Raw genomic sequence first — 27587 nt, forward strand, 5'->3', positions numbered from 1 at the left:
ATAAGGTGTGCCTGGTGGACCCTCAGGGCCCACAGCACACGGCTTGCTCTGACACCGCGTGCAAGCCCTCGGCTTCTCTTCTTGGCTCCCTCAAAATCGTCAATGGCTCCCTATGGCTGGTAAGGAGTCCTGCCTCTTCACTGTCCTTCGCTGTGCTTCCTGAGCTAAGCCCATGCTCACCAAACGGCCTTCCACGCAGCCCTTGCCCTGCCCAGGCGCTGCCCACTGCATGCTGCCTGGGCCTTGCCACATGCCCTTCCTCTCACTGCAGGCCCCCCAAACCCCTTCCCAGCCTCCAGAGCCAACTCAGCAGCCCCAGCCCTTCCCTTCTCCCCCCAAAGCCTCTTCGGCCCTTCTCCAGCACCGACTGCTCCCTCGGGGCCCTCAGCTGCACCCTGACTGCCAGGGCTGGAGGGCAGGTCGGCACAGGCGCTCATGCTGCCTGCAGAGTCCGGCACGGTGCCTGGCGCACGCCAGGCACTTCACAAACATCCACTGAGTGACAAATGCCTGGGAACCCACAAGAGCCCACCGGTCTGTCCTCTCAGCTGCACCAGCTGGAACAGGCCCAGGCCCACGAGGGAGGCGTGAGGCCTGGTCCACCCTCACTGACAGCTCCCTGTCGCCAGCCCAGCCCGGGCCCGTACCAGCATCCACCAGGCGCGGGACCTCGGAGCGGATCATGCGCAGCTTCAGCCAGTCGGGCAGCAGCAGCGCCTCCTCCGACGTGTCCACCAGGAAGGCCGTGGGCAGGGGCTTCTTCTCCGGGAACCAGATGTCGAGGAGAGCACGGAACTCGCCGTCACCAGCTTCGGGAGAGACGAGGGTGTAACCAGCAGGGACGGCTCACAATGCCTTTCCAAGCCTCACCATGTGCGGAGCCCCCGACCCATGATGCCCCAACGCCAAGGCTGGAGAGCGGTTTTGTAGGTGGGAAGCGAGGCTCTGGAGGGACAGGGGAGAGCCCCGAGAGCCCGGCACAGCCTCCGTGCCAGGGACTGCGCCGAGTTCACTTATCTGACCCTCACGGTCGCCGCGTCACCCGGTTTCACAGCTGAGGACACAGAGGTGCTGAGCAGCTGGCCACTCCCTGAGGGCCAGTCCCCCCGGGCTCCGTGTGCTTGCTGAGCCAGCTCATGCCAGCCCTCAGGCTCCATAAGGTCCCGTGAAGCCCAGCAGGCCTGGGCCAACCTCCCCTCATTGTCCACATGCTTGGGACTCCCGCCCTCCTGAGGGGTGGCCTCGTGTCTGTGGCGTCGTGTCCACCCAGCACAGCCCACATGGCACCAATCCCAGCAAAGAGACCCATCCCTTCCCACCACTCCTAGACGCCATCGGGCAAGTGGTGGAGCAGTCCACAGCGGTCAGCCGGGAAGGAGAGAAGAGAAGGCTGGCAGGCCCAAGAGGGTCCAGCCAGCTGAGGATTACTGGGCTCTGTACATAGCCCACGGCCAGGAAGGCAAGGGCCACACACCCCAGGCCTGGAGCTCACTGTTCCGGGTCTCCAAGTCCCATCAACGGGCAGCCTCATGTTCACACCTCCACCTCCAGAAACCAAAAATTTCAAGGCTGGGCCACGAGAACAAGGACAGCAAGCTCAGGAAGGTGTCCCGGCTGCCTGTGGGCATCTCATGAGGGCACAGCACCACATGGACTGTGCAGTGAGGCGTCCCGGGAACCAGGCTCGCACCACAGCCCTCCACAGGAGCTCGACAGCACGGGGCTCTGCCACGTGGAGGACGAGTGCTGCCCTCGGCGCTCCGCGGAGCACCTTCTATCTCTACCCTGCAGCAGGGGAGCGGGGCGAGTTGGTCCAGAGACCCGCCAGAACCGCAGCAGGCACGGGGCCTCTTCCCACCTCGCACACCTGCCTGGCAGGGCTGGAGCTAATCGGGCATGATGAAGGCAGCCTGCCTGGGACAGACCCCAGGAGCTGCCCCTTCCACGGCCTGCAGGCTGCTTACCACGGGGCGGCCCCAGGGTCAGGAGGATGACCATGGCATGGACCACCAGGATGTGCATGGTGGCCGTCTCCCCACTGGTCCAGCGAAGGAAGACCTGGTCCTGAGACTCTGACTGGAGAGAAATGAAGGGGTGAGGGGTGAACGGGGCCTTGGAGAGGCTCCAGGGCACGGATCCCGGGAGCCCGCACCCGCCTTACCCAGCTGTAGACCTCCTCCCCTTCCTTGCTCTTGCGCATGCGCCTCACGTAGCGGGAGAAGATGGAGAGCAGGGCCACCAGCACGGCATCCGACTCGGCACCATAGGACCGCTTGGAGAAGAGGTGCGACATGATGGTGGAGCGCTCCACGATGAGCCGAGCCACATCCTGGGGGCACGAGCATGGTGTCAGAGGGCTCCTGGGACCACGGGAGCGCCTGCCTCCTCTTTTCACACGAGGCCAGCAGTTGACGAGCTGGCGGCAGCCCACCGTGAGCCTGCCCCCAATGCCACGTCACATCAGCACAGCCACGTGCCCAGCCGGGATGGCCACAGGGCAACGGCACACAACCTGCTGACGATGGAGGCAAGGGGACCCCAGTGCTCGGGACCCCCTCAGATGCACAGGGACGTGACCCAACAAGGGGGCTGGGAAGAACAGGAAAGAGGAACGGCACGAGACTCCTGGAGAGGACACGACCTGGCCCTGACAGTGGACATGGCTGTCCACCGGCCAGCACGGAGGAGAGGAGCATGTGGCCAGCAAGAAGGCAGTGCTGACACCATGCCATGAGCAACAGGAGTACGTGATCCTCAGACCCAAAGGTGAAAGCTGTCTGCAAACAGCCAAACACGAGTTCACTTGAACTCTGCAGAAACAGTGCTGGGCACACAGGCCCTGAGCCGTCCCCAGGCCAGCTGCCAGGCTCGAGACCCGGAAGAGTGAAGCCTTGAGGCCTGGCTGTCATTCCGATCCAGTCCCTCGCTGAGGACACCCAGTGACCTCTGCTTGCCTCCCACTTGCTCATCTCACAGAGATCCAGCCGACACGAAGCGCACTAGGTTGCTGAGACGAAGAACAAGCCGATAGGAAGCAAGGCGAAGAGAGAGCCGACCGGAAGGAGTGGGGGGACGGGGAAAGGGGCACGTGCCCCGGGTCATGGCACCCTCCCCACCACAGCCTAGCCAGCGGGGGCGGCCCTGAGCCTCCCCTCCCCCTCTGAGCTGGCACTCCTGCGCGGGGCCCAACCACCCCTGCTCCTCAAGTGCCATCGCCCCATCCCAGGGGCAGAGTGACAGGAACAAACAGACCTCGGTCACAACAGCTACTTAGGACCCAAGTGGCACCTGGGTCTCGCGCCCTCAATGCCTGCTCTGGGTAGGGTGTCACCGCAAAGTCAGCTGGGCACAGAGAGCCCACCCACCTCAACAGGGCGGGTTCACTGTGTCCCCACCCTCCTCACCAGGCTGGGGTCACTTGTCCCCACCCCCCTCACCAGGGCCAGGTCGCTGTGCTGGCCCTGCTCCTCCACGGGCGTGTGCTGGGACAGGTAGACCAGGTAGGCGCTGATGGTCTGCGGGTCGGTCTCCATGTGGATGGCCTGTGGAGGGGCCGTGTGAGCTCGCCCACGGGCATGTGCCGCTCCCGCCCGCCCGCCTGGCCGCGGCATGCCCACCTGCTGCAGCGCCAGGGCGGTGGTGGTCCTGACGCTGTCGAACAGAGGCAGCCTGGGCAGGTCCCGCAGCAGCCACTGGTAGCCCTGCAGTGTCTCCGAGTCCCCCGAGTCCTCCTCCATGGGGGGCTCCTTCTCCTCCCCGTCCCGCAGGCTGCCCTCCGAGAGCACCAGGGACAGGCCCTGCAAGCAGATGCGCGCGCTGGGCCAGCCTCCACACGCCACGCCTCCGCCAGAGTCCACACCCAACCCGGGGACAGGGCCGTGCCCTCAGAGCCCTGGGAGGCCGCAGGGAGGGGCCCGTCAGACAGGTGCTGCGTCCTGTCAGAGCCGCTGGAGCTCTGAGAAGGCAGCGGCACGAACGGCTTCTTTAGGAGACTGTCGTTCGGTTCCCAATGAAACACGGCAGAACCAACGACCAGCTCCTTACTGGGAGGTCCCATCACCACCCGGGAAGGAGGCTTGCAGTCCCTGCGAGTCCCACTGGGACTGCCCCTCCTGTGCACAGTCAGCTCGATAAGTCTGGGGGTGGAACACCCCTCTGAGCAGGGCGCGCAGCCGGCCTCACCTTCATGGCCAGCACCCGGGAGGCCACCTGGGAGGAGCCAAGGCGCCGCAGGAAGTAGTCCAACACCTCGCACGTGGTCTGCTCGTCGGCCTTCGGGCCCAGCAGCAGGTCCTGCAGGCGGCCCAGCAGCTGCCTCTGCTTCTGCTGCCTCTGTGGGGACAAGGGGACCTCAGGGGGACGAGGGGACTTCAGGGGGACGAAGGGGACAAGGGGACCTCAGGGGGGCGAGGGGGACGAGGGGACAAGGGGACCTCAGGGGGATGAGGGGACTTCAGGGGGACGAAGGGGACAAGGGGACCTCAGGGGGGCGAGGGGGACGAGGGGACAAGGGGACCTCAGGGAGGCGAGGGGACCTCAGGGGGCCCGCAGCGCCGGCAGGGGCTCGGGGCACCCAGGCGCTTGTGGGGCTCAGGGGCACAGACCTGCCGCTTCTTGGCCTTCTGCTCCCTGCTCTCGCCCTCCTCCTCCTCCTCCCCAGAGGCGGAGTCGTCGGCGGCATCATGCAGCAGGAACTCGCACAGGCATTGCACGGGCAGCACGTCCAGGGAGCCCTCGCTGGACTGCACCAGGTCGGCCAGCCAGGGCATGGACTGCGAGGAGGCCTGGGCGGGCAGGGGACACAGCACTCAGCACCTCCTGCCATGAACCTGCCACCCGCAGCCCCTCCCCCGGCCCTCCCTGCACTCCTGGGCCCCACACGCTCATCCCACCCCCCCCGGGGTAAGAGGTCCCAGCTGCCAGCTGATGGGAAGGAGCTACCTGCACACCTAGGAGCTAGGCCCCACGCGGCCCTCAGGTCCCAGCGTGCTCTGGCCTTTTCTAGCTATGGTTCCATTGAATGCTGGAGCCCACCAAAGCCTCTAGAAGGCTCCCAGCCCACCCTGAGCCTCTCCTCCCAAAGCCACAGCAGAGCTCACCTGCCTCTGGATGATGTTGAGGAGGAAGTCTGGGTTTCGGCTCCGACACAGCAAGTGCCCAAGGCGAAGGGACTGGTTGAGGCCTTTGACTTGATCCAGAATGTGAGGGGGAGGCCTCCGGGGCGGCCCCCTGGGAGTCCCAGAGAACAGGAGTGTGTCACAGCCACAGTGCAGCACCCCCAGAGCTACAGCAGCAGGTGTGGGGGGGCAACTGCCTGCCTCCCCAAGGCCAGTGGGCCCCCTCTCTCCCACCCCCGCTGCCCAGCGCTCTCGGCTTGACCCCAGGCCAGGCTCCACGGAGAACTAGGGCGGCAGCCTGCGGCCTGGCCCACCCCACCCACCACCCAGCAGTCCAAGCTCGGGTCCGCGCGAGCCGTCAGGAGGGGCTGGGGCTCGGGGCCACACGTACTGGGGGTCCAGGCTGGTGAGCTGGGACAGGAGAAGGCTGCTGCTCTCGGTGATGGTCTGCTTGGTGGAAGCAGCCGCCAGGTGCCCCTCGAACGCCAGGATCTCCTGCTTCTCCCGCTGAGCGATCTGCAGCTCCCGATTAATCATCTCTGTCCGGGTCTCCTCGTCCGTCAGGGTGCATGGCGGGTAGGAGTAGTTACTGGGGGTCACACGGGGAGCAAATGGTTACTGCCCCCGTCACAGCCTCATGGGCCAGGCAGGTTCACAACTCGTGGGATGTCCCCCGCCCGGCACACAGCTTGAGCCGTCAGGCCGCGTCACGGAGCCCCAGCGGGGCCATCAGCAATGCTATCACAGTCAGACCGCTGCGAGGGAGCCCTGCCTCCTTCACAGCCCGTGCCCAGCCACCCACACAACGGCCTGCTAGCCACCTCCAGAGCAGGCCTGACAGGTGTCAGAAGCCTGGACCTGGAACTGTGTCCATCCAGGACATTCCACACTGGAAGCCCCTCCAACAGGCCAGATGGCTCCAGTGCACTGAGGGTGCCCCAAGCTGACTCCTGCTTCCTGAGGCCTGGGCAGCCACTGGGAGGCACGGCGGCCAAGCACACGTCCTGAAACCTCACCGATCTTCCTGCAATGGCCACTCCTCTCAGGCCTGTTCCTAAGGCCCCAAGGTCCCTCCACCGCATTAGCTACAAAACAGCCCTTCGGAGGTGTGAAGGGAGCTGGGCCACACACGCCATGGCCTCACACACTCGTGCATATGTATGCGCCACAGCCTCACACACTCATGCACACAGACGCCACAGCCTCACACATTCACACACACACACACGCCATGGCCTCACACACACCACAGCCTCAGACATTCATGCACACACACACACATCACAGCCTTACACACTCGTGCACACACCCACCCACCACGGCCTCACACATTCGTGCACACATACACACGCGCCATGGCTTCACACATTCATGTACACACACACACGACAGCCTCACACATTCATGCACACACATGCCACGGCCTCTCACATTTGCACATACGCACCTGCTACAACCTCACACATTCACGCAAACATACACATGCCATGGCCTCAAGCTCTGCTCCATTCGGCTACTGCCCTCTGCAGGGTGACCCTCGCTGTCCCTCTCAGAGTGCAGCGGCTGACTGAACCCATCTCCTGTGACAATGACAGGCACTGGAGCACGTCACACACACACCATCCTGTCTGGCGCCAACACTGCTTTTTCAGTTCAGCCTCAAGAGCAAGCACACAGCTTGCAGCGAGGCGTAGCCCCAGCAGCCCCGGCATTGGGTGCTCAGACTATGCTTGAGTCCCACGCCCACCGTGGACACAGGCGGTCCCCCTGGTGCTGATCCCAGGCAGCTTTCACATGTGCCCCGGCTAAAACCGCCTGTCCACCTGCTGAGTCTGGCTCCTGATTCTTCCGCTCCATCCCTCCTAGCGTCACGCCACCGTCAGCCTCAACCGTCCCCACTCCTGTCACGGCACGAGTGCAGCCAGGATAACCGGGGGCCTGCAGCCTTCACGGCGCCGCCTCGACCTCACTCCCTTCCTACCCAGAAGGGGAAGAGACTAAAGCTCGGAAGACTCACTTTCAGCAACTCAAGCCCACGACAAAGGAACCTAGGAGGCAGCAGCAAAGAGACTCAGGGCAGCCAGGGGACGGGCGTGTGCGCCCTGCCTCCCGCTGCAGCACGGCCGGGCTGCCCCTCACTGTCCTGGTCCCAGCAGCATGAGTCAACTTACTTGGTCATCACCATCTCCATGAGCATCTTCAGCGTGGGGTACTCCTCCCAGGCGGCCAGGCCTAGGGAGCAAGGAGACATGAGTTGGCAGCTGGGACACAGCACTCCCCTTGGCCACTTACCGGCAGCCAGGGTCCCAGGCCCAAGTCCCACTCTCTTCCCGGCTCATCATCCAGTCCCACGCCAGGCTCTATTCCAGGTCCCAACAAGCAAGGGTCCCAAAAAGTAAGAACCTTCAACACCAAGATGGCCATAAGCTGGCTGACAGCTCACCAATGTTCTCTGGGTTGAAGGCGGCAACAACCAGCAAGAGGGGCCACGCCTTCCAGTAGAGGGTGGAGATGGCGAGGTTCGGAGGCTGATACCTGAAACGCAAACCGTCGAGAGCTCAGCCTCAGCAGCACTAAGGCCAATGATGAGAGCCGGGCCAGGCCAGGCCAGGGCGGCACAGAGGCGACGCGGAGACTGTCCGACTCGGAACGTGGGTGTCTGCACCTCAGTAACTCCCTTCCTGTGAACCGGTCCTCCGCAGCCCCCATGCCCCCTGGCAGTGCACACGTGTAAGCCTGACACTGCACACAGCCCAGCCGCAGGGCTCACCACCAGCCCAGACCCCAGCTCTGCGCTCTGGGGGAGGCCCCGGCCTCTGGAAGTGGCGGTCTCCCACCTACAAAGTGGGGGCAACGGGCAAGCAACACATGCTCACTAAGCGTTAGTCATCATTCTCGTTCTCACATCAGGAACCAGAAACACCCCCAGGTCCACTGAGAGGTAGCTGTGTAATACCTAAAAGTCACCGAATGCAACTAGAATTAAAGTTTAGTCCTTCCCGGTGATGACACGGAACGCAGCTGTTAGAAAGAACCAAGCGAATCTGAGACGCTGACTTGGAAGGGGGTGCCAACAGGCTGCCGAGGAGAAAGATCAAGTTGGGGAGCAGAACACATACCCATGATGCAAAACAGAAATGAGGAAGTCATGGCCTCTTACGACAGAGTCAGAAAGAAAAAAACACTTAGCCATAGATTTAACAGAAAAAGTGCAAAACTGACTTACCCAATAAAAACTACAAAACATTGTTGAAAGAAATGGAAAGGGTTAAGACCGTTTTCAGGACAACACTCCCCAAACCGAGGCACGTCTTCAATGCAACCCCCATCAAAATCCCAGGTGGCTTTCTGGAAATTGGCAAATTGACTCTAAAACTCATATGGAAATACAAGGACATGAAATAGCCAAAACAACCTTGAAAAAGGAACACAGTTGGGGGCTGGCCCCACGGTGCAGTGGTTAAGTTCGCACGTTCCGCTTTGGCGGCCCAGGGTTCATCGGTTCAGATCCTGGGTATGGACCTAGCACCGCTCATCAAGCCATGTTGCGGCGAGTGTCCCAGATATAATGTAAAGGAAGACGGGCACAGATGTTAGCTCAGCGCCAGTCTTCCTCAGCAAAAAGAGGAGGATTGGTGGCAGATGTTAGCTCAGGGCTAATCTTCCTCCAAAAAAAAACAAACAGGAAAAAAACCCAAAAAGAACAAAGTTGGAGGACTCACACTTCCCAATTTCAAAACTCAGCACAAAATACAGCAATGAAGGCAGTGTGAGATGGGCGTTAGGACAGACATACAGAAAAGAGAACGGAATTCAGAATCCAGAAAGAAACCCAAACGTTTCTGGTCAATTGATTACTGACAAGGCAGCCACGACCGTCAGTGGGAGAAGGAACAGTCTTTTCAACAAATGGTGCTGGGACAACGGGACGTTCACATGAAAAAGCATCAAGTCGGACCCGCGCCTCACACAATAGACAAAAAGAAACTCAAAATGGACAACAGACCCAACTGTTAAGAGCAAAAGCGATACAAACTCGTAGGAGAAAACCAGGAGCAGGTCTTCGTGAGCTCGGACGAAGCAACGGCCTCTCAGGGGGGACGCCAGAGCACAAGCAGCAGCAGAGAGGGGGGTCGGACCTCACCGGACGTGAGGTTCTGGTGCTGCCCGTAGACCCACAGAGCGGAGCTCAGAGTCCACAAACCCACACACGCACGGCTAACTGAGCCTCGACAAGGCGCCAAGGAAGTCAACGGAGAAGAAAAGTCTCTCCACTAACGGTGCCGGGACCACTGACTCCCACACGCAGAAGCCTGGACCGGGACAGCCTCCTCACCCCACACGTGGAACGAGCTCAAGATGGATCAAAGACCCAAAACCACACAACTCTTGGAAGAAAACAGAGAAGTCAATCTTCATGGCCCTGGACTAGGCAATGGCTTCTCAGATTACCACAAAAGCACAAGACACGGAAGAAAAACAGATAAACTGGACTTCGTCAAAATCAAAACCGTCTGTGTCTCACAGGGCACTATTAACGAAAAGACAAGCACAGAATGGAAGAAATCATCCGCAAATCCTAAACGAGGGTCTAGAATCCAGAACACACAAAGAACTCTTACAACCCAACACAAAAATTCAACAACAAAACCTAGAAATGGGCAAAGGACTCAAATAGACGTTTCTCCAAAGAAGATAATACACACGGCCGATAAAGACACGAAAAGACGCTCAGTGTCAGAAGCGATTAGAGAAACGCAAACAAAAACCAAAATGAGATGCCACCTCACACCCACCAAGACGCTAAAGCAGGACAGACGGATGGCGAGGGCTGGAGAGGGCGTGGACAGACTGGACCTCGGACACTGCTGTTGGGACCGTGAAACAGGGCAGCCACCGGGAGAAAGCCTGGAAGTTCCTCACAAAGCTAAACGTGTGCCCCAGCGATCTCACTCCTCAGCATCCACTCAAGAGAACTGAAGACGCGTCCACACGAAACCCGTACAGCCACGTTCACAGCGGCGTTCACGACAGTGGAGAGTGGAAAGAACCCAAACGCCCGTCAACAGCGAATGACGAACAAAACAGTGTGTTCGTGCAACACAAGGCTACTCAGCCACAAAAAGGAGCGAGGCACAGACACGCCAGGTTGTGGACGGACCTTGAAAATGGGATGCTCAGTGAGAAAAGCCACACGCAAGAGACCACACACTGTATGATTCTCTTTACACGAAATGTCCGCAAAAGTCACATCCACAGGGACAGAGAGCAGGTCAGTGTTGCTAAGGGCTGGGGGGGGGGGTCGGGAAGTGACAGCAAATGGTACGGGCTTTTTAGGCAGACAAAAACGTTCTAAAATCAGACTGTGGTGATGACTACACAACTCTGTCAATAGACTGAAAAACACGGAACCACAAATTTTCAATGGGTGAAGCACACGTGAATCATATCTCAACAAAGCAGCGAAGAAAACTGAGCGTAAACTCACTGTTACCTACCAAATAAAGCGTGCGTGTTAACAAACAGGCAAAAAGCAGCTATGAGACAGAGACATCAAAAAGGAGAGAACGGAGGAGCAAATCACGAAAACCCAGACAATGGCAGGAAAACAGGCGTCGGGCCAGTCACTGAGCACAGGCTGGTCTCCCAGGGGTCTGCGGAAGGCCACCGGGAGCTGCCCTGCGGGGAGCCGGGACAGGGCAGTCAGCTCCAGCCCGGGTGCGGGAGCAGGCGCTGTGGATGGTGAGCCCGAGGCGGGGAGGAGGGCTGTTGTGGGGAGGCTGCGGGCCGCGCTCGTCTTACCCTGCCGGGAGCTGGATGTTCTCCGGGTGGTGGTAGGTGCACAGGTTCAGGACGGCATCGATCAGCTGGATCCTCTCCACCTTCAGCACTTCCACATCTAAGACACAGGTTTCCAGACGCCCGGTCAGACTCACCCAGTGGACACCAAGGCAGACTCAGGCCACGGGGTATCAGGGCAAGAGAAACAGGGTGGGAGACTGACACGGGCACCGACAAGATGCAGGTGAAATGCAACCAGTGTGCCCGAGCAAGGGAGGTGCAAGAAGCCGGCGAGCAGGCCTCCAGAAACTGAGGCAAGTCCTCACTTCATGGCACTTGAATGGGGTTTCAGAACAAGCAAGACCCAGGGAGAGCAGCACAGCGGGGCCCAGGGAAGAGCAGCAATGGGAGGACGCACAGCGTGTCTGGAGCAGAGGCCCTGGCATGGCCAGGGTGGGAGGAGCGTGGGAGACAGCAAGCGCTGACCATGGGGGCCTCGCCCACCACACTGAGGGGTCAGACGCTGGCCCACTGGCAGCAGGAGACGTGCAAGTTCAAAAGCACGGCCGCTCTGTGCAGCATCACTGCAGTGGCCCTTGAAGAGGAGGCAGACAGGAACGCCTGACATGGTTCAGCCCCTGAGAACGTACACACATCCCAGGGTGAAGTCCAGAGCAGGGCAAGGACTAAACCACAGCCAAAGCCACACGCTGCCCAGCTCCCAATGCCCCAGACCAGTCAGGCACAGCAAGGAGGGGCCGCAAGGTGAGCTGAAACCAGCTGGAACACGAGAGGCAGGCCCACCCAAGCAGAGGCAGGCTGGAGGGCATGTGCCAGTACCCAGACGGCTTCTGCAAGGGGGGAGGGGGGCAAAGCCCAGCAGGGGCAGGCTGACCCCTACAGGGGGCCAGGACCCAGCCCCAAGGGACCCTTACCATCCGCCTGCACAGCCGCAGCTCGCTTCACCAGGTGGTCAGCAAGTTCCATGGCGTCTGCGGGGCCGAGCGGGAGCTCCCGGGACAGCCCAATGACCAGGATGCGCATCAGCGTGTCCTCCAGGATGGGCACCTCCGAGCACAGGCGGAGGAAGAAGCTGTGAGCAGAGCAGAGAGAGGCTGGGCTCAGGGGGGCCAACCCCAAGCCAGCAGGTGACTTGCTGCACCAAGGGCCACAGGCTGGAGGTGGGGACCATCCAACTCCCGAGTACAGGGAAAGCCCCGGGTCCAAGTCTCATCTGGACAGGAGGATGCCAGCTGCCCCCTCCCACAGCCACTTGCTCCTGATGCCTCTGTGGACAAGGCTCAGCCATCCCAAGGAGGAACGTGAGAAGGCACCTGGGCCTCAGGGGCCTCAGAGCCAGGGGGCAGACAAGCCAGTCCCAGCCCACCCAACTGTGACGTGAAAGGGCAAAGAGCTCAGGTGGGTACAAGATGAGCAAGCTGGACCGGGAGCAGGCACCCAAAGGTGGGTCAGTGGGAGCAAGCCTTCAGAATGCATGGGGCAGGGCGACCCTGGGCTCGGGGAGACAGGGCACGACACAGGCCGAGGAGGGAAGGACGTGTGTACACCACAGCCTGGAAGCACGAGTGGGCAGACAGCTAGTGAACCCTGGGTGTGGAGGTGACGTGGCAAAGACACTGCACACACGCAAAGAAGGCACCCAGGGTTCACGGGTGGATGGGGACGGTGACCATGGAGACCAGACAGAGGTGCTGGGCGGGCTCCAGCAGGCCCCAGACTTGACCGGTCCCTGCAGGAGCAGACGACCCCTGCCCCAGGCACAGGAGCCAGGCCCTACGGGAGCAGACGACCCCTGGACGCCAGGTGTGCTCACTTGCGGTCACTCTCGGGTGGCCAGTTGTCCCACTTGTAGTAGGTCTCCGGCTGCTCCGTGAAGAGCACCTTGTGGAGGCTGCGGGAGGCAGAGAGGACGTCAGGGCGTGGGGTCCCGGGGGCCCTCTCTACTCCGTTAGCTCCAAGACAGAGCATGTCCCCCCCAGGCTGCAAGCCGTGTGCTTGGAGGGACTGCCTCGTGCCTAAGCTCCGAGGCTCCCCGGGGCACCTTCTGGAGAGCCTCCGGCAAGCCCTCAATGAGAGCTGGGGGCTGGCAGTGACGGAGCAGTGTTTACAAAGCCCGGCCCAGCCCGACGAGACCCCATCTGCCCCCAGAGGGGAGGCTCTGTCTGAAACGCTGATGTCACGCAAGCTGACCCTCTGTCACGCAGGATGGGGAACCGCTGCCCACTGCACCTCTGGGTCCTAAGATGCTGGCGTCAGCCGGTGACCCCCTCTAGGGGGACAGGCTGCTGTCAGGCAAGCCCTGCCACTTGTCCCAAGTCACCCCAGGGAAGTAGAGAGCCATGTGAGCAGCAGGACAGCAGGGCCCGTACCAGTGCACGTAGTCCTTGGGGGCGAGCTTGCTGATGGAGGGCACAACGGTGTGGAGCCACCACACGGCGTCCCGCTGGATGGCAGCGATCTGGTTCTGGAAAGAGCGGAGCACCTCCAGGTCTGCAAGGGACAAGCAGGGTCACCGGCAGGCCGCACGGGAGCCTGAGGGGCCCTCGGGGTGGAGCTCAAGGCTGGCACAGGGAGGGAAGCCCTCAGAGCACCCCCACTCCTGCCCACCTATAATGACAGAGGGACACGCACAGGACACGGGGCACGCCTATGTAGCTGGAACGACACGCTGCTCACCCTCACGCAGGCCCAGGAGAGCCAGGGTGCCGACACCCTCAAAGCCCAAGTGACTTTACTCCAGCCAGTTGCTTAAAGTGTCTCTGCGGCCTGACCTTCCAGCAGGATTCGAAATGACCCGAAACAGGCTGGTCTAAACACACCCGTCCCTTGGCTGAAAGGCCACAGCCTGAAACGCCCCATGATGGGCACCAGAACGCAAAGGAGCAAATGACTCAAGCAGAGAACGGGCCCTGGGCCTGGAGCTGGCGTTCTCAGCCCAAACGGGCAGAAGAGGCAACGGCAGCCCCCAGAAGCTCCCGGCGCCTCTGGCCGTGCTGAAGGACCACCCTTGCCCGCCCTCTGCTGGGGCCAGGGGAGCGCCCACTGCCGCTAGGCCTGGACCCGCGCAGACTCCAGGCTGCTCCGCTTCTTACTCTTCTTCTCTCCTTTGTCCCAGGCGATGCCGGCCTCCTTCACCTGGGCCGTGATGCCCAGCATCATGGACACGGCCAGCACGTCCGTGATGTGCACCACGAAGCGCTCCTGCAAGCACAGCCAGCACAGCAGGGTTTGTGCTCTGGAGGGGCCTGCACCCGAGGGGCCTCGCTCAGGCCTCTCAGCACACAAGCAGCTGGGACAGGAGGACGCCCCGGGACCACCGAGCCAGGAGAGGGCCGGGCAGGAGGAGATCTTGACCCCAAGAGGCAGCTGGCAGCAAGGCTGGGTCGAGCCACAGGAAGGAGGGTCAGCCAAGAGAGCTGGACAAGGCCCACCCTCCTGAGAAGTGGACCACCACCCTGGGCTGTCTGCCAACTCAGCTGCGTGGCACTCGAGATCTTCCTCAACCCGCCCCACCCTCCTTCTCGGCCTCATCTCCTTCTGCACCCTCACAAACCCTGAATTTCCCAGAGCAGACCGCCTGCCCGCCCCTCCACGCACACGCTGGGTGGCCCTGCCTCCCCGGAACCCTCAGTCCCCGGCACCACAGACTCCACACCCTGGGGGCACTCGGGCACCCCTCCTCGGTCCTCGTGCAGGATAGGGCCTACGCCGCCCCTGGGATGGCCGTCACACACACGGGGCGCCAACCACTCAGGCCCACGCACTCAGGGAGGGGCGGTGAGGCACCTTGAACTCCATGTCCAGGTACTGGGGCTCCTTGCGCTCCTGCATGAGCCCGAGGCAGAAGGCCTGAAAGTTGATCTCGTGCTTGGTCTGTTTGATGATCTCCCGGAGCAGGGCCCGTGAGGCCCGCAGGTAGTCGTCCTTGTTGGTCAGCAGGTCCTGGAACACCATGGCCAGGAACTGGGCGGAGAGACCACACGGGGAGCTGCTGGGACCAGGCCGCTCTCCACCGGCTTCCGTCCCGTCACACGCCCACCGTCAGGGCCTCGCTCGGCCCCAGAGGCAGCTTTCCCTGGGCCACCCAGGAAGAGGTCCCACCGCCTGCTCTCCTGAAGCACGGCAGGCACGTTAGCACACGAGCGTCCTGCAGCACGACTCACAGACTGACCCGCTCCCAGGTGGTGGGGGAGCCTGCCCTCTCCACGGCCGGGCTCTGACAGCGGGGGACGGGCCTTGTTTAACTCTGCTGGCAGCTGGCTCGTGGGGCACCAGTCCTCGATAAACGAGGGGACAGGGTAATGAACAGAGGCTGGCTGCGGGTGAGGGCGTGCACGCTGCTAAACTCCAGGCAGCCGAGCCCCGGGGGATGAAGGTGCGGGCTCGCCCACCCCACCCCAAACCAGACCGCCAACCCGCAACCCCCTTCCTCAAACGCCAGGGGGCTGACCGCGGGAACCGCATCGCGTCTCCCTGGGGTTTCATGTGCAACTAACGGCTTCAGAGCCCAGCTCGTGTTAACGACAACAGGAGTGCTGCTCTCAGCTCCCTCTTCAGAAGGGACCCTGAATCCGGGGGCCCAGAGCTGGGCCCACACCGGGGGCCACGGGCACGCCCGCTTGTCTGAGAAGGCCCACAGCTCAGAACGGCCAGAGCAGCCTCAGCCTGGAAGCCAGAGCCTGTCTCAAGGCTCAGCACTTCAACTCCTGACAATTCTGGGTTGCGTTTCCAAGAAAATGGTCACGAGTCGTGACTGCGCCCACTATGCACTGACCGGAAAACAAACTCAAGTGCTACAACAGCTCACGGGCACAGTCCCTACTGGCCGCTTCCAGAGCCTTCTCCACACAGCTCAGCACCACACTACCCACTTCACCTCAACACGGGCACCACGGACGACACCACGCACCCCTCCCCGCCCTGAGCCCAGGGCCTGCCCTCCAGCCCAGAGAGCGGCTGCAGCAGGCGCCAGTGAGCCCCGCCCCGCCCCGCCGCAGGCCCACCTTTGGCGCCAGCTCCGGGCTGTGCTGCAGCACGGTGTAGAGCGTCTGCATGTTGTTTGGGTTCCGCGCGTTGGAGAGCTCGTTGAAAATCACGAACTTGATGGTGGTGCCCAGGTTGTCCTTGTGCGCATTCAGCAGTTCCCTGGACACGAGCCGAGCAGACGGGGCGCCTGTGTGGGCCAGGGCCGCCCACCGAGGCTGCGCTCCCACCCGCCTCCCTCCCCGCCCGGCCGGACCTGACGCAGAGCATGTAGTGGTTGAGGAGAACTTTGGGCTTGAGGCGGATTTTGATCAGGTGGGAAATGACATCCATGTCCTCGGAGGCGTGCGTGTTGCAGTTCATGCACACGGACATCAGCAGGTCCTGGGCTGGCCGGGTCAGCTGGGCGGAAGGCCAAGGAAGGTGCCATCAACCTCAGCCTCGGGCCGACGGGGCGTGGGCACCACAGGACCCAGCAGGGTGACCGACCCTGCGTGCAGTGCAGGGTGCAGCACCTCCCTGTGCTCACCTTGGGGTTCTGCAGCCACATCTCTAGCTTCTGCACCGTCATCAGTCGCACCTCTTTATACCCAGAGGTGGAGGTGAGCAGCCGCAAGAGGTTCCGAGAGACGTTATCGATGGGCTGGCGCCGGTTGAGCTGGTCCCGGAGCATGTCGAGAACGTACTCCTCCACGCTCTCTGTGAGGTCATCATACCTAGGCCAGAGGGGGGAGGAGGGGAGGAGGAAGGCAGGCTCTCCCCGTGGGGCCCACCTGCCGCCTCCGCCACACGCAGGGGCCCGCGCATCCGGGAGGCCTGGGTTCACTGGGGCGGCGCGGCACGCCTACCTGGGCATGAGCTGGCCCTCCTGCTCGGGGCTGAGCTTCTCCTCGGCGATCAGGAGCTCTGTCTGGCTGTCCTCCTCCTCAGTGAGGGCAGGGTGAGGGCTGTTCCCTGCAAATCAAGTGCCTCACAGTCACAAGCACCCGCTCCCCCTCTGCTGGGCCCCACGGAGGGAGCAATGACCGCAGCCCTCCCCGCATGTGGAAACCCCGTCCTCTCCCCAGTCCGGCTGCCTGGCATCCTTACCAGCACTGAGATCCCCTCCACTGCGCCCCGCCTCCCCCTGCAAGAGCATGCTCTTGGGGGGCATCTTGGTGTTAAAGGCTGTCTGGACGTTGTCCACGAATGTCTTGCAGTGTGGGCTGTCCACCCAGATCCGCTCCCCCAGGGAGTCCTCGATGTACACCTGCATGTGACAGAAGCTGGCCCCTTCTGCCTGTTCTCTGTGGGCCTGCTCCCCGGCCGGGTCACGGCAGGACCAAGACAGGGCTTCCCCAGACCTCCCCAGGGCCACCAGATGCACAGAGAACACACCGTTTGCCTCTTTTTCCTTCTGGGGGTCCAGGAGATCCCCCCTCCTGCATTCAACCCAAAGCAGTAACCTCACTGAGCCTCCCAGGAGAGGTGGACTCACCTTGACGAAGATCTCGGGCCAGTTCTCATCCTCCTCGTATGCGGCCATCAGCAGGTTACAAGCCAGAACGGACACGAGGCTGTTCCCCTTGGCCTTGAAGTTGATGGAGGCGTCCCGCCGCAGGAGGCTGCACAGAGCCTACAGGACAGCGCACATGGCCAGGGGAAGCCCAACCCCATGCATAGGGCAGATGTGCTTCCAGGGAGGCCACCAGGGAAGGAGAAGAGACACAGCGACGAAGGCCACCCCCCTCTGCCCACCCCTTCCCGGGATGAAGGAAGGGGACGCCCAGGCCTCACCTCGATGACACCCTCCGTGGCGAAGATGTTTGGCTTGATTTTGGCCAAGTACATGAGGCTCAGGTACAGGATGCTGTCCGGCTTGGCCCGGGTGACCTTCAGCTGCTTTGCAGCCCCGCACAGCACGCCCTCGATCCTGTCGTCATTGCCCTCCAGCTCCGCAGCCTCGATCTCGTCCAGCAGCACTGTGGGGGGAACTGTGGGTGGAGGTAGCACCCCGTCAGAGTGGGCAGCCACAAGACCGCCTATTGGGGTCCCCCTCAAAGCCAGGGGACAAGCTAGCAAGCTGTCAGAAAGCCAGCAAGCAAGGCTGAGGGCTGCGCCACATGCAGCTAACCAGGCTCCGAGGAGGACAGCAAAACAGGGAGCAGAAGCAGCACGTATTGCCGGCCGCACACGGGAGCCAGTCACCCCAGACCTCTCTGCTGAACCCACACAGCTACCCTGAGGAGTGCGGTCCCACAGCAGCACGTTTATCTTCCTACAGGCTGGTGAGTTTCCCTAAATTTTCAAACGAGCCGGCACGACGCCGCCCTGCCTCACACTTCTCCCTTCAACAGCACCGCCTCTCCGGCCGTCTCTTCCCCACTCCGCGGCCGGGCCTTCGCTCCTTTTCCCATCTACCGCCCAGGAGCTTTGGCTTTAATGGTCTTTGCAAACGACCAAGCGTGGGTGCTGGCCCTCCCGCTAGTGTCCACGTCTGCCCGTCAGCACCTCTCCCTCCACTCCGTGGGTTTCTCCCATCCGCTGTCCCTCCCTCAGCGGGACCTCAGCTTGCCCACCCGCTGGCACTGGCTCCCCCGAACGTTCCTCTCAAGCGCTCGGCCACGTCACTTGTCTCCACGTCACATGCTCAGGTCTACGTCTCCAGTTTTCATCTTGATCTCTTCTTTCACCAAAGGATTTTCAGGATCGCATTTTTAAACTTCCAAACGTACAGAGAGAGGTGTTGTTACTGACCTAACTGCATCAAGGATACGGGACTCAATGAGATGCTCTGAATGCTTTCTGGGCGCCAGGAACCAAAGACAAACTGGCAGGATGGAGGGACTGGAATGACCCAAGGTCCACTTTAAAGAGAGTCCAGATGCCAGACACCAGAAAGAGCTGAACTCAGCCTTTTCTGTTTCGCTAAAAATACTTGTACTTTATCGTCCAGACTGTGCTTTTCACAGTGGTACCTTGTTTAGTTCTCAGCCACTTTTTACAGGAAATGATACTAAACAAATAAAGCACAGCTCGTAACTGAGAAGGTCGAGCCCGAGCCGGGACCTCAGCCCCGGAAGCACTCCAGTCGTCAGCACACTGGCCGCCAGGTGAGGGCCCCCAAACTGCAGGTCTGAGGCAGCTGCCACCCGACTCATCTCCCGCAGCTCGGCTCCAGCTGCGTCCTTGCTCCGTACGCCCCCAGGCTCGCCACTGCCTATGAGGCACGAGCATCTTCCCCACCGCCAGCCCGTCTCACGCTGTGGGCTGCACAGACCTCGCCTGTTCCCTGAGCACAGCGCCATGCTCAGGACATGGGCTCCAGCTTAGCGCTTTCTAATCCAACACCCTCGCCTGTCTGTCACAGTCGCAACCATCCTCCAAAGCCTGACTTCATATCACAGTTCCCTGACGAGCCTTCTCGCTCCCGGCCGCCACGTGGGTACCTAAGTGCTCCACATCCGGACGCTTGGATGTTAACAGATTTGCTCTACGGGACATCGTGCAGCCACGAGAAACAACGAACGGGAAGGTGATGCAGCACAGCGGGGGCAACCTCACACGCACGCGGAATCGAACGCTTTGACACACACAATGGGATTATGAAAACATCATATGTTTAAGGTTATTATGTTATCTTTCCGGCTGAAAAAAAACGAGGCAGGTAAACTCTTCGTCTTCAGTAACTGGAGAGAAAGGATGAACGAGTGCCGAGCTCCTCGTCCCAGGCAGAGAGAGGAACTCGCCAGAGCACACGGCCCGTGGGAACGAGGATCTGGGCTTCACGGTTGCTGTTCCTCCCCAGCGCTCAGAACAGAGCCCATCACAACGGAGGCGATCCACAAAGACGTCACCCGAGCAACGGAACGAAGGAGCAGACCCAGACTAGGGAGCGCGGGCACAAGCTTTGTCTGCGGGACTGATGAGAAGCCCACGCGCCGGCTCATTCCACCCTCAAAGTGAAGGCCACCAGGGCGCCCTGGAGGAACTCGCCCAGCGTCAACACTTCCTCCTGCTGCAGACGTGGCACTAGCACACGTGGGCCCAGACCCACCCTTGCCATCTTCCCTGGGTCACATTAGTACCCCCCGCCCCTGCCCCCATCACGGAACTCGGAAGCACCTCGGGGTAAAGGTACCTGGGTGCCAGGCCCCCGGAGAAGAGACTCTCAGAACACTCCGCTCGCCCCTCTGCAAAGAACCTACGCTGCACCCCCGGTGCTGACCGCAAGGGGCCCTGACCCAAGCCCTAGTGGACTGACAAAGTGTCAGAGGGTGATGTCCTCCGGGAAGTCCAGGGACCGACTTTACCTTCAATCGGGACCACAGACGGTTCTTTAATTGAGGGAGAGATAGCGCGCTTTTCTGCCACTGCGGCCTCAGCCAGGCGCCCCAGGGCACTCAGAGGGGGCGTGGAGGAGAGTTTGGGACGCTTGGTGAGGCCTGTCAGGGCAGAGGCACCGGCCAAAGCGGCCGCAGCATCCCGCTTGCGCTCCGAAGGCAGGCCGGAGGGGGCCGGCTTCAGCAGGGTGGAGCCCGTCTTCGACTCACTGGCCTGACCCTTTGAGCCCAGAGCAATGAAGTCTCCTGGCGGAGGATGCCCTGCAGACAAGGGAGGTGGAGAGACGTGCACGGTCACACAGCGTCCACCGAGACGGAAAGGATGTCGGAGACTCACTTCAATCTCCGTCTGTTTCAGAGGCCGTGGGGAAGCAAGAAACGAGCCTCCCGGCGGGGCCGCAGCAGAGCTCACTGCACACCAGCCCCCTCGGACATCCATGCGCCGGCTCCCCCAATCCGAGTAGATCTAACACAGGCAGCGCTACTCCCGCTTTACAGACGAGATTAAGTCACGAACCCCAGGCCACCAGCCGGCCAGCGGCAGAGCCCGGCTCCGAGGCCGGTCCACGTCCCCCGCCGCCCCCCGGGAACGCCTTCGCTACCGTCCACTGCCTGCCGGCCCGGCCTGGGCCGAGATGCCGCGTCCCGGAGGCAGGCGCGCGGTCCCGCCTCCCCTGGGGCCGCCCAGGACCGAGGGCAGCTGGTCCAGACCCGACTCCCGGAGCAGCGCTGGCCTGGCCGGGAGGCCCGCGAAGCCGCCCCGCTGCCCGTGCGCACCTGAGGGCTTGGCCGCCGCGCTGGGCCGGCGCACGGCGGTGGGCTTGGCCCGGTTCATGCTCGTCCCGGGCCCGCGCCGCTCCTCGCCGCCGACGCGTCACCCGTGGGAAGGCCGGCGCCGGGGCGCTCGCTCATTCATTCGCCCTCGGCTGCTCGGGGCAGGGGGCTCGAGGCAGAACGGCCCCGCAGGGCGGAGCGACTGCGGGGGGCCGCGGGGGCCCCGTCTCGGATGCGCCGCGGAGGGTCGGTGTCGCCCGCAGCCGCAGCCCAGACGCCTCCCGCCCACCGCACCTGGAGCCCAGCAGTAGCCACGGGCGCCCCGGAACCGGAAGCCCACCGCACCGCCCTCGGCGCCGCGACTTCCGGAAGAACCGGAAGCAAAATAGCGTGGGTGGGAGGAGGACGGGCGGCGAGGCGAGAGGGCCCCGCAGCGCCTGCGCCGTGCCTGCAGCGCTCTCTGGCGGCGGGAGGCCGCGGGGCCTCGTTGTATTTTGATACAACGATGGCGGGAGAGGCGGGCTGTGTCACCCTCTCTGTCTGGGGGTGAAGCTGAGGTTCTCTGGTGACGCGCCAGCTAGGAGGGGTAGCATCGGGATTCCCATCCCATAGTGCTGGACTTTCAGAGTCCCGCTCTCCATCTACGGGTCAGAGGGCAGGTTCTGGGGTCCCCAGGAGCAGGGGATGGAAATTAATAAAAGAAACCTCAACTAAACTGGAGTCGGGAAGGCCTGTAGGGGAGCTCTCCCCCCCCATCACACATGGTCACTTAGACCAACAGGAAGAGGCAGGGATTGCATCTCCACAGGAAGTGCAGCTACTTTACTAGGAAGGGAGATTTCTCTCCCACACGGCAACGGCCCAGCCAATGAGAAATGCCAATGCTACAGCTCAGCCAATGAGAAATGCCAGAGCCCAGCCAATGAGAAACACCGATGCTACAGCTCAGCCAATGACAAATACCAAAGCCCAGCCAATGAGAAACGCTGCAGCCCAGCCAATGAGAAACCCCACACCTCAGCCAATGAGAAATGCCAGAGCCCATCCAATGAGAAACACTGCAGCTCAGTCAATGAGAAGCCCCACAGTTCAGCCAATGAGAAATGCCGCAGCTCAGCCAATGAGAAATGCCACAGCTCAGCCAATGAGAAATGCCGCAGCTCAGCCAATGAGAAATGCCGCAGCTCAGCCAATGAGAAGCCATTGCCGCCCTGAACTGCTACTTTCCTCCAATGGGCTTTCCTTTAGCACAGCCCCGCCCTCTCCCCCTTTTTCTATAAAAGCGGCTCCTCCTGTGTTCCCCACAGTTGCCTATGGTTCGCAATAGCACTCGTGGTCTGAATTCCAATCATCTTGTCTATTCCCGGATAAACGCATTTTGAGGCTTTTCAGCAGGGGCTGGAAGGGACCCCAGGAGGTGGTGGTGGGCAGGGCCAGCATTGGAGCAGGAGGGACCGGCCTGACTCCAGCCGGTCCCCAGGGGTGGAGGCCGCCCACCCCCTCAGAGCAGAGGGAAGCAGCCGTCTGCTGATGGCACCTGGGTGGCTCTGTCCAGCAGCCAGGCTCAGACCCTGCCCGGAGCCTGTAGATGCTGCCCTGCCGTCCTGCCCCAACCAGCAGGGGCGCCCGTCTTTTGTGGGCTGGGAAAGGGGAACTGAGGGCCCCGTTCCTGGTGCCGGGCCCAGCAGGTGGGCATGACACTCGAAGGGCAAGTGGCTGCACTGTCTTCCAGCCACTGAGGTCCAAGAGCTCAGGGCACAAAAGGGCCTGGCTCTTAGGGTGTGTTCCTGTCCCCTGGCCCACTAGGGAACGCAGGACCCTGGGGCTGGGCTGTCCATGGCGAGCTCTTCGAGGACAAACAGGGTCTCCAGGTGGGCACGGAGTGGGACTCAGAGAGGATTTGCTGACTGAGCACCTGAGGTGGTTGGGGGACCAATTCTCCCCACTCAGACAGACAATAACAAGTGCTGGCAACGATGTGGGGCTGGGGGGGAGCTGCAGCCGCTATGGAAAACACTGTGGCTGTTCATCATATGTTTAAACACAGTTACCCCAGGACCCTGCAATCCCACCCCTAGGTGTAGACCCAAGAGAGTTAAAAGGTGGTGCTCAAATCAATAACCTATATGCAAATATTCACACTTACCCAAAGGTGGAGACAAGTGTCGGTCAACAGATGCATGGATGAACAAATAGGATATTTCCTCCACACAGTGGAATATGGTTCAGCCACAAAAAAGAGTGGAGCACTGACACACGGCACAACATGGGTGGGCTCTGAAATCATGATGGTCAGTGAAATAAGGCAGTCACAAAAGACTAGATTTTGTAGGTTCCATTTATGTGAAAAACCCAGAATAGGCAAACCCATAGAGACAGAAAGCAGATGAATGGTGGCCAGGGGACAAGCAGGGAGGGAGAAGTGGGGAGGTGACTGCTTGACAGGTACGGGGTTTCTTTTGGGGTGATGAAAATGTTCTGGAAATTGAGGCTGGTGATGGACGCACAGCTCTGTGAATATATGAAAAGCCACTGAATCGTACACTTTAAAAGTATGAAATTTATGGTTTGTGAGTTTCAGCTCTGTAAAGCTGTTATTGAAAAAAGAGTGGATGCATGGATGATATATGCAGTGGGGTTTTTTTAGGTGGAAAAAATTATTTTATTTTTTTCCAGTTTTACTGACATATACTTGACAAATAAAAATTGTACGTATTTAATGGGGTGTTTTGATATACATTGTGAAATGATTACAAACCAGCTGGTTAACGTTTCCTTCACATCACATAGCTACCATTTGGATGGTGTGTGGTTTTGAAACACGGCTGAAAAAATTCTCTGAGACCCCTCAAGTCCAGAGGTGGGGTCTCGCCACCTCCATTTGAATCTGGTGCCTCTGAGCGATTGGCCACCAGGACACATCGGACATGACGCTGTGCCCATTTCTGGGCTCAGGCCTTCAAGAACTGGCAGCTTCCACTTCCTGTCTCTTGGAACGGTGGCTCTTGGAACCTGGCTGCCATGCTCTGTGGAAGCCCAAGCCGTCCCAGGGAGAGGCCCACGAGGAGAGGAGCCCAGGCCCCCGCTCCTGCTGAGCTCCCAGCCCACTCGGCTGCCATGTGAGTGCGGCATCTTGGATGCCATTCCGCCTGACGCAGCCGGAGCAGAGACACCTGGCCCTGCCCACCAGGCCCAAGCTGTAGACTCAGGAGCCAAATGATGAGTGTTATTTGTTTTTCTTTTTTTTAGATTGACCCTGAGCTAACATCTGTTGCCAATCTTCCTCTTGATTTTCTTCTTCTTCTCCCCAAAGCCCCCCAGTACACAGTTGTAGGCCCTTCTGGTTGTAACATGTGGGACGCCGCCTCAGCATGGCCTGATGAGCAGTGCCATGTCTGCGCCTAGGATCCAAACCGGAGAAACCCTGGGCCGCCAAAGCAGAGCGCGTGAACTTAACCACCGGCCACGGGGCTGGCCCGGAGGGTTGTTACTTTAAGTCACTAAGATTTAAAAAAAATTCCTTTGACATAATTTCAAATTTATGAAAAATTTGCAAGAATAGTACAAAGAATTCCCAGATAGCCTTTATCCTACTATTTTTGTTTTATCCTTTTCTCTCTCCATTCAGATTTTTTCCTGAAACATTTAAGAAAAAGTCGTAGAAGGTTCCCCTTTATATCTAAATACTTGAGAGTGTATTTCCTAAAAACGAGGAATTCTCTTACATAACAACAGTACAGTGATCAACATCAACAAATTAACATTAAAACAATACACTTCCTTAATTGAAGGCTTTATTAAGACTTTATCAATTGTTCCAACCATATCCTTTGATCCACGAGCCTTCGGCGCATTCTGTTGCCACGTCTCCTGGGTCCCCTTTCATCTGGAACGGTCCCTGAGGCCTCCTTGGTAGTTCACAACACTGACATTTTTGAAATGTTCAGGCCTGTCCTTGAGCAGAATTCCCTTCAATTCGGGTTTGTCCGATGCCACCTCCTGGTTAGGTTCAGGTTACGCGCTTTTGGCAGGAAGAGCGCAGTCATGCTGAATTCTTCTCAGTGCCTCTTATTAGAAGGCACGTGATTTTAATTAAACTTTAATTTATCCCATTACTGGTAAGGTTAATTTGATTACTTGGTTAGAGTGGTGTCTGCCAATTTCTCCTTTCTTTCTTCTTCTTCTTCTTCTTTTTTTTTTTTTGCTGAAGAAGATCAGCCCTGAGCTAACATCTGTGCCCATCTTCCTCTACATTATATGTGGGTCACCACCACAGCATGGCTGACGAGTGGTGTAGGTCCACGCCCAGGATCCAAACCTGTGAACGTGGGGCGCCAAAGTGGAGCGCACCAAACTTAACCACTACACCGTGGGGGCCGGCCCCTGTCCTTTCTAAAGTTACCCTTTACCTTTGTGGTGAAGAAGCGTACAAGAAATAAGGAGAATGTTCTCTGAGACTAGGAAGTGTCCTGTCACCTCTTAACTTTGACCGCTCAGTTCAGCTCCTGACAGCTCGAGCTGGAATCTGTTCTGATGATGATGGCAGCAGGGGCTTTTTTTCTCCTCCCTTCCCCTCTTCCCTTCAGCTTTCTGAGCTGGCATTCTAACATCAGAGGGGCTGTCCCTTCTCCCCGATTTATTCATTTATGGTTTTCCATGGCTATGGACCCCTGGATTCTTACTTTATTTGGTACACTGCAATCCTTTACTATGTTTGTTTATTTGATGAGCAAATTGTCCTAAATTTGGTCAGCGAGGACCCTGCCAAGCTGGCTGCTGTCTTCTTCTTGTGACATGAGTCCATCATTCTTTAAACATGTCCCGGCTTGGTTTTTTTTTTTCCCCCTTTCCTTACATTTTAAGCCACTAAGGGTTGAGGTTGTTTGTTACACAAGAATAAATAAGTGATACAGATGGCTGGGCGGGAGGATGGAAAGAGTGACGGATGGAGGAATGGGTGGGGCCGGGGAGGGGTGAGTCAGTGAATGGAGGGTGGTACTGAGCCACCTGGGAGGGGAAGATGGGTGGCCGGAGGACAGATGGGTGGAGGGACGCAGGGACGGGTGGACGGCCTGCAGGATGAGTTTGGGTGGAAGCACAAAGTAACACCCTCCCTGCATCCGACTCCTGCCTGTGTCCCCACCCTGCCCCATCGAGGCTGCCCCTGGAAGCGCTGGAGGGCACCCTCTTTTCAAACCTTCCTGCAGGGTGCACGGAGCTGGCTGCTGGCCGTTGCAGACGGCAGGCTTCTAGGAAGACAGTGGGCTGGCAGCCATCAAACCGGGCCCAGATCCCAGCAGAGACTGCCCAGTGCTAGGCCTGCCCCGGGCCCGCCAGCAGCCCACAGTCTGTGTAAGCTCCCCAGCATGGGGGGCAGCAGGGCACGGCTGGCCTGACCTCTGACCTCCGACCCAGTCACCCTCCTAGGATTTGATCCCAAATGTGCAGAAATGCAGGCACCTCCTGGAGGCCCGGTGTCCAGCAACTTGGCCTGGTTCAGTGCGGCCATGGGGCATCCAGACGACACACCTCTCAGAAGCTGCTGCCGAAGGACCGACACGAGCCTTCCGTGCCGAAACCACACGACCGGTGGTTCACAGAGCAGGATGTCGGAAGTGACCGCATCCATCTAAAAGTGGAAAAAGTCTGGAAAGAAATCCACCCAAGTGGTTCCCCGTGGTTCCAGGGAGGGCGGCAACACAAGCCACCGCTCCGTGTGTTTCCTTTTTGCAATTATGTGAGTGTCCCAGAAAAAAAGAGTTTCCATTAGGAAATGAAGAAGCGTGCATGTGCCCGTGGGGCTGTCACAGGACCCTCCCTGCAGAGGCCGCCGGGGTCCCAGCCTCCCCGTCTGCTCAGGCTCCAGTCCCTCCCCGAGCCCAGGACAGGAGGGCAGGTCCAGGCCAGCGCTGGCCCCTCCTCTGAATGCTTCCTCCCTTCTCTTCCACTCCGGACCACCTCCTCTTCTTCCTGCAAAACCCAGCCTCCCAGCTCCACCGCTTCCTCCACGAAGCCATCCGGGGTTCCCTCCCTGGGGCAGACAGTGGCTGCTCTTCTGCTGGCGCCTCCATCAGGGCAGTTCCTCGAGTGCCTCCCTGGGACAATTGCCAGGCCCTCGCAGACCAAAGACTACCTGCCGCCAGAACATTCTGGAAAAGCCCAAGATGCTGGGGTCGGGGTCGCAGAGGTCAGAGATCGTGGGGTCAGAAGTACATATCTTTCCCCCGTGGGATTCTGGGACAGCCATGCTGGCGCCCAAGAAGGAGGAAGAGGCTGCAGAGGGCAGCGGGGTGCCTCCTTGGCTGCCGTTTGTGGGGACATCGAGGCAGCCCCATCCTGGAACTTGGAGCCCAGGAGCTGGGCAGGCCCAGGAACCTGCATTCCACAGGCTCCCACAGTGGCTGACCTTGAGACCCTGCTGTCACCCGTGCTGGCTTTCTGGGGCTGCTGTGGCAAACAGCGCTGGCCGGGCAGCCTAATCACAGATGCTTCTTCCCTCCCAGCCCCAGAGGCCGGGAGGCCGAGATGGAGGGTCGTAGGGCCCGCTCCCTCCAGAGGCTCGAGGGGAGGCTCCCTCCTTCCTCTTCCA

The 27587-nt window shown here is 60.2% G+C and overlaps 1 protein-coding gene across 2 annotated transcripts in view; it reads right to left on the minus strand.

The window, feature by feature from the left end:
- Positions 1-21374, minus strand: part of INTS1 (integrator complex subunit 1) — a 35729-nt gene extending 14355 nt beyond the window's left edge. Inside the window, exons 1-26 of one of the 2 annotated variants that reach the window (XM_023655103.2) lie at positions 21002-21374; positions 20195-20485; positions 17679-17875; positions 17380-17517; positions 16992-17151; positions 16751-16856; positions 16432-16618; positions 16159-16304; positions 15923-16064; positions 14706-14882; positions 14012-14120; positions 13289-13409; positions 12733-12810; positions 11834-11991; positions 10920-11016; positions 7561-7652; positions 7289-7349; positions 5509-5706; positions 5100-5229; positions 4605-4784; positions 4183-4332; positions 3618-3797; positions 3438-3542; positions 2162-2329; positions 1965-2076; positions 648-809 (exon numbers count right to left, since the gene is read on the minus strand). In XM_023655103.2, the coding sequence (XP_023510871.2) occupies positions 648-809; positions 1965-2076; positions 2162-2329; positions 3438-3542; positions 3618-3797; positions 4183-4332; positions 4605-4784; positions 5100-5229; positions 5509-5706; positions 7289-7349; positions 7561-7652; positions 10920-11016; positions 11834-11991; positions 12733-12810; positions 13289-13409; positions 14012-14120; positions 14706-14882; positions 15923-16064; positions 16159-16304; positions 16432-16618; positions 16751-16856; positions 16992-17151; positions 17380-17517; positions 17679-17875; positions 20195-20485; positions 21002-21059 (3703 nt within the window). In that variant the 5' untranslated portion in view covers positions 21060-21374. Of the gene's footprint in view, positions 1-647; positions 810-1964; positions 2077-2161; positions 2330-3437; positions 3543-3617; positions 3798-4182; positions 4333-4604; positions 4785-5099; positions 5230-5508; positions 5707-7288; positions 7350-7560; positions 7653-10919; positions 11017-11833; positions 11992-12732; positions 12811-13288; positions 13410-14011; positions 14121-14705; positions 14883-15922; positions 16065-16158; positions 16305-16431; positions 16624-16749; positions 16857-16991; positions 17152-17379; positions 17518-17678; positions 17876-20194; positions 20486-21001 lie in introns of both variants that reach the window. The other variant, XM_070231367.1, reaches the window with a different exon arrangement.
- Positions 21375-27587: the final 6213 nt, after the last annotated feature.

Source organism: Equus caballus, chromosome 13, assembly GCF_041296265.1.
Source record: "Equus caballus isolate H_3958 breed thoroughbred chromosome 13, TB-T2T, whole genome shotgun sequence".
Classification (NCBI taxonomy): domain Eukaryota; kingdom Metazoa; phylum Chordata; class Mammalia; order Perissodactyla; family Equidae; genus Equus; species Equus caballus.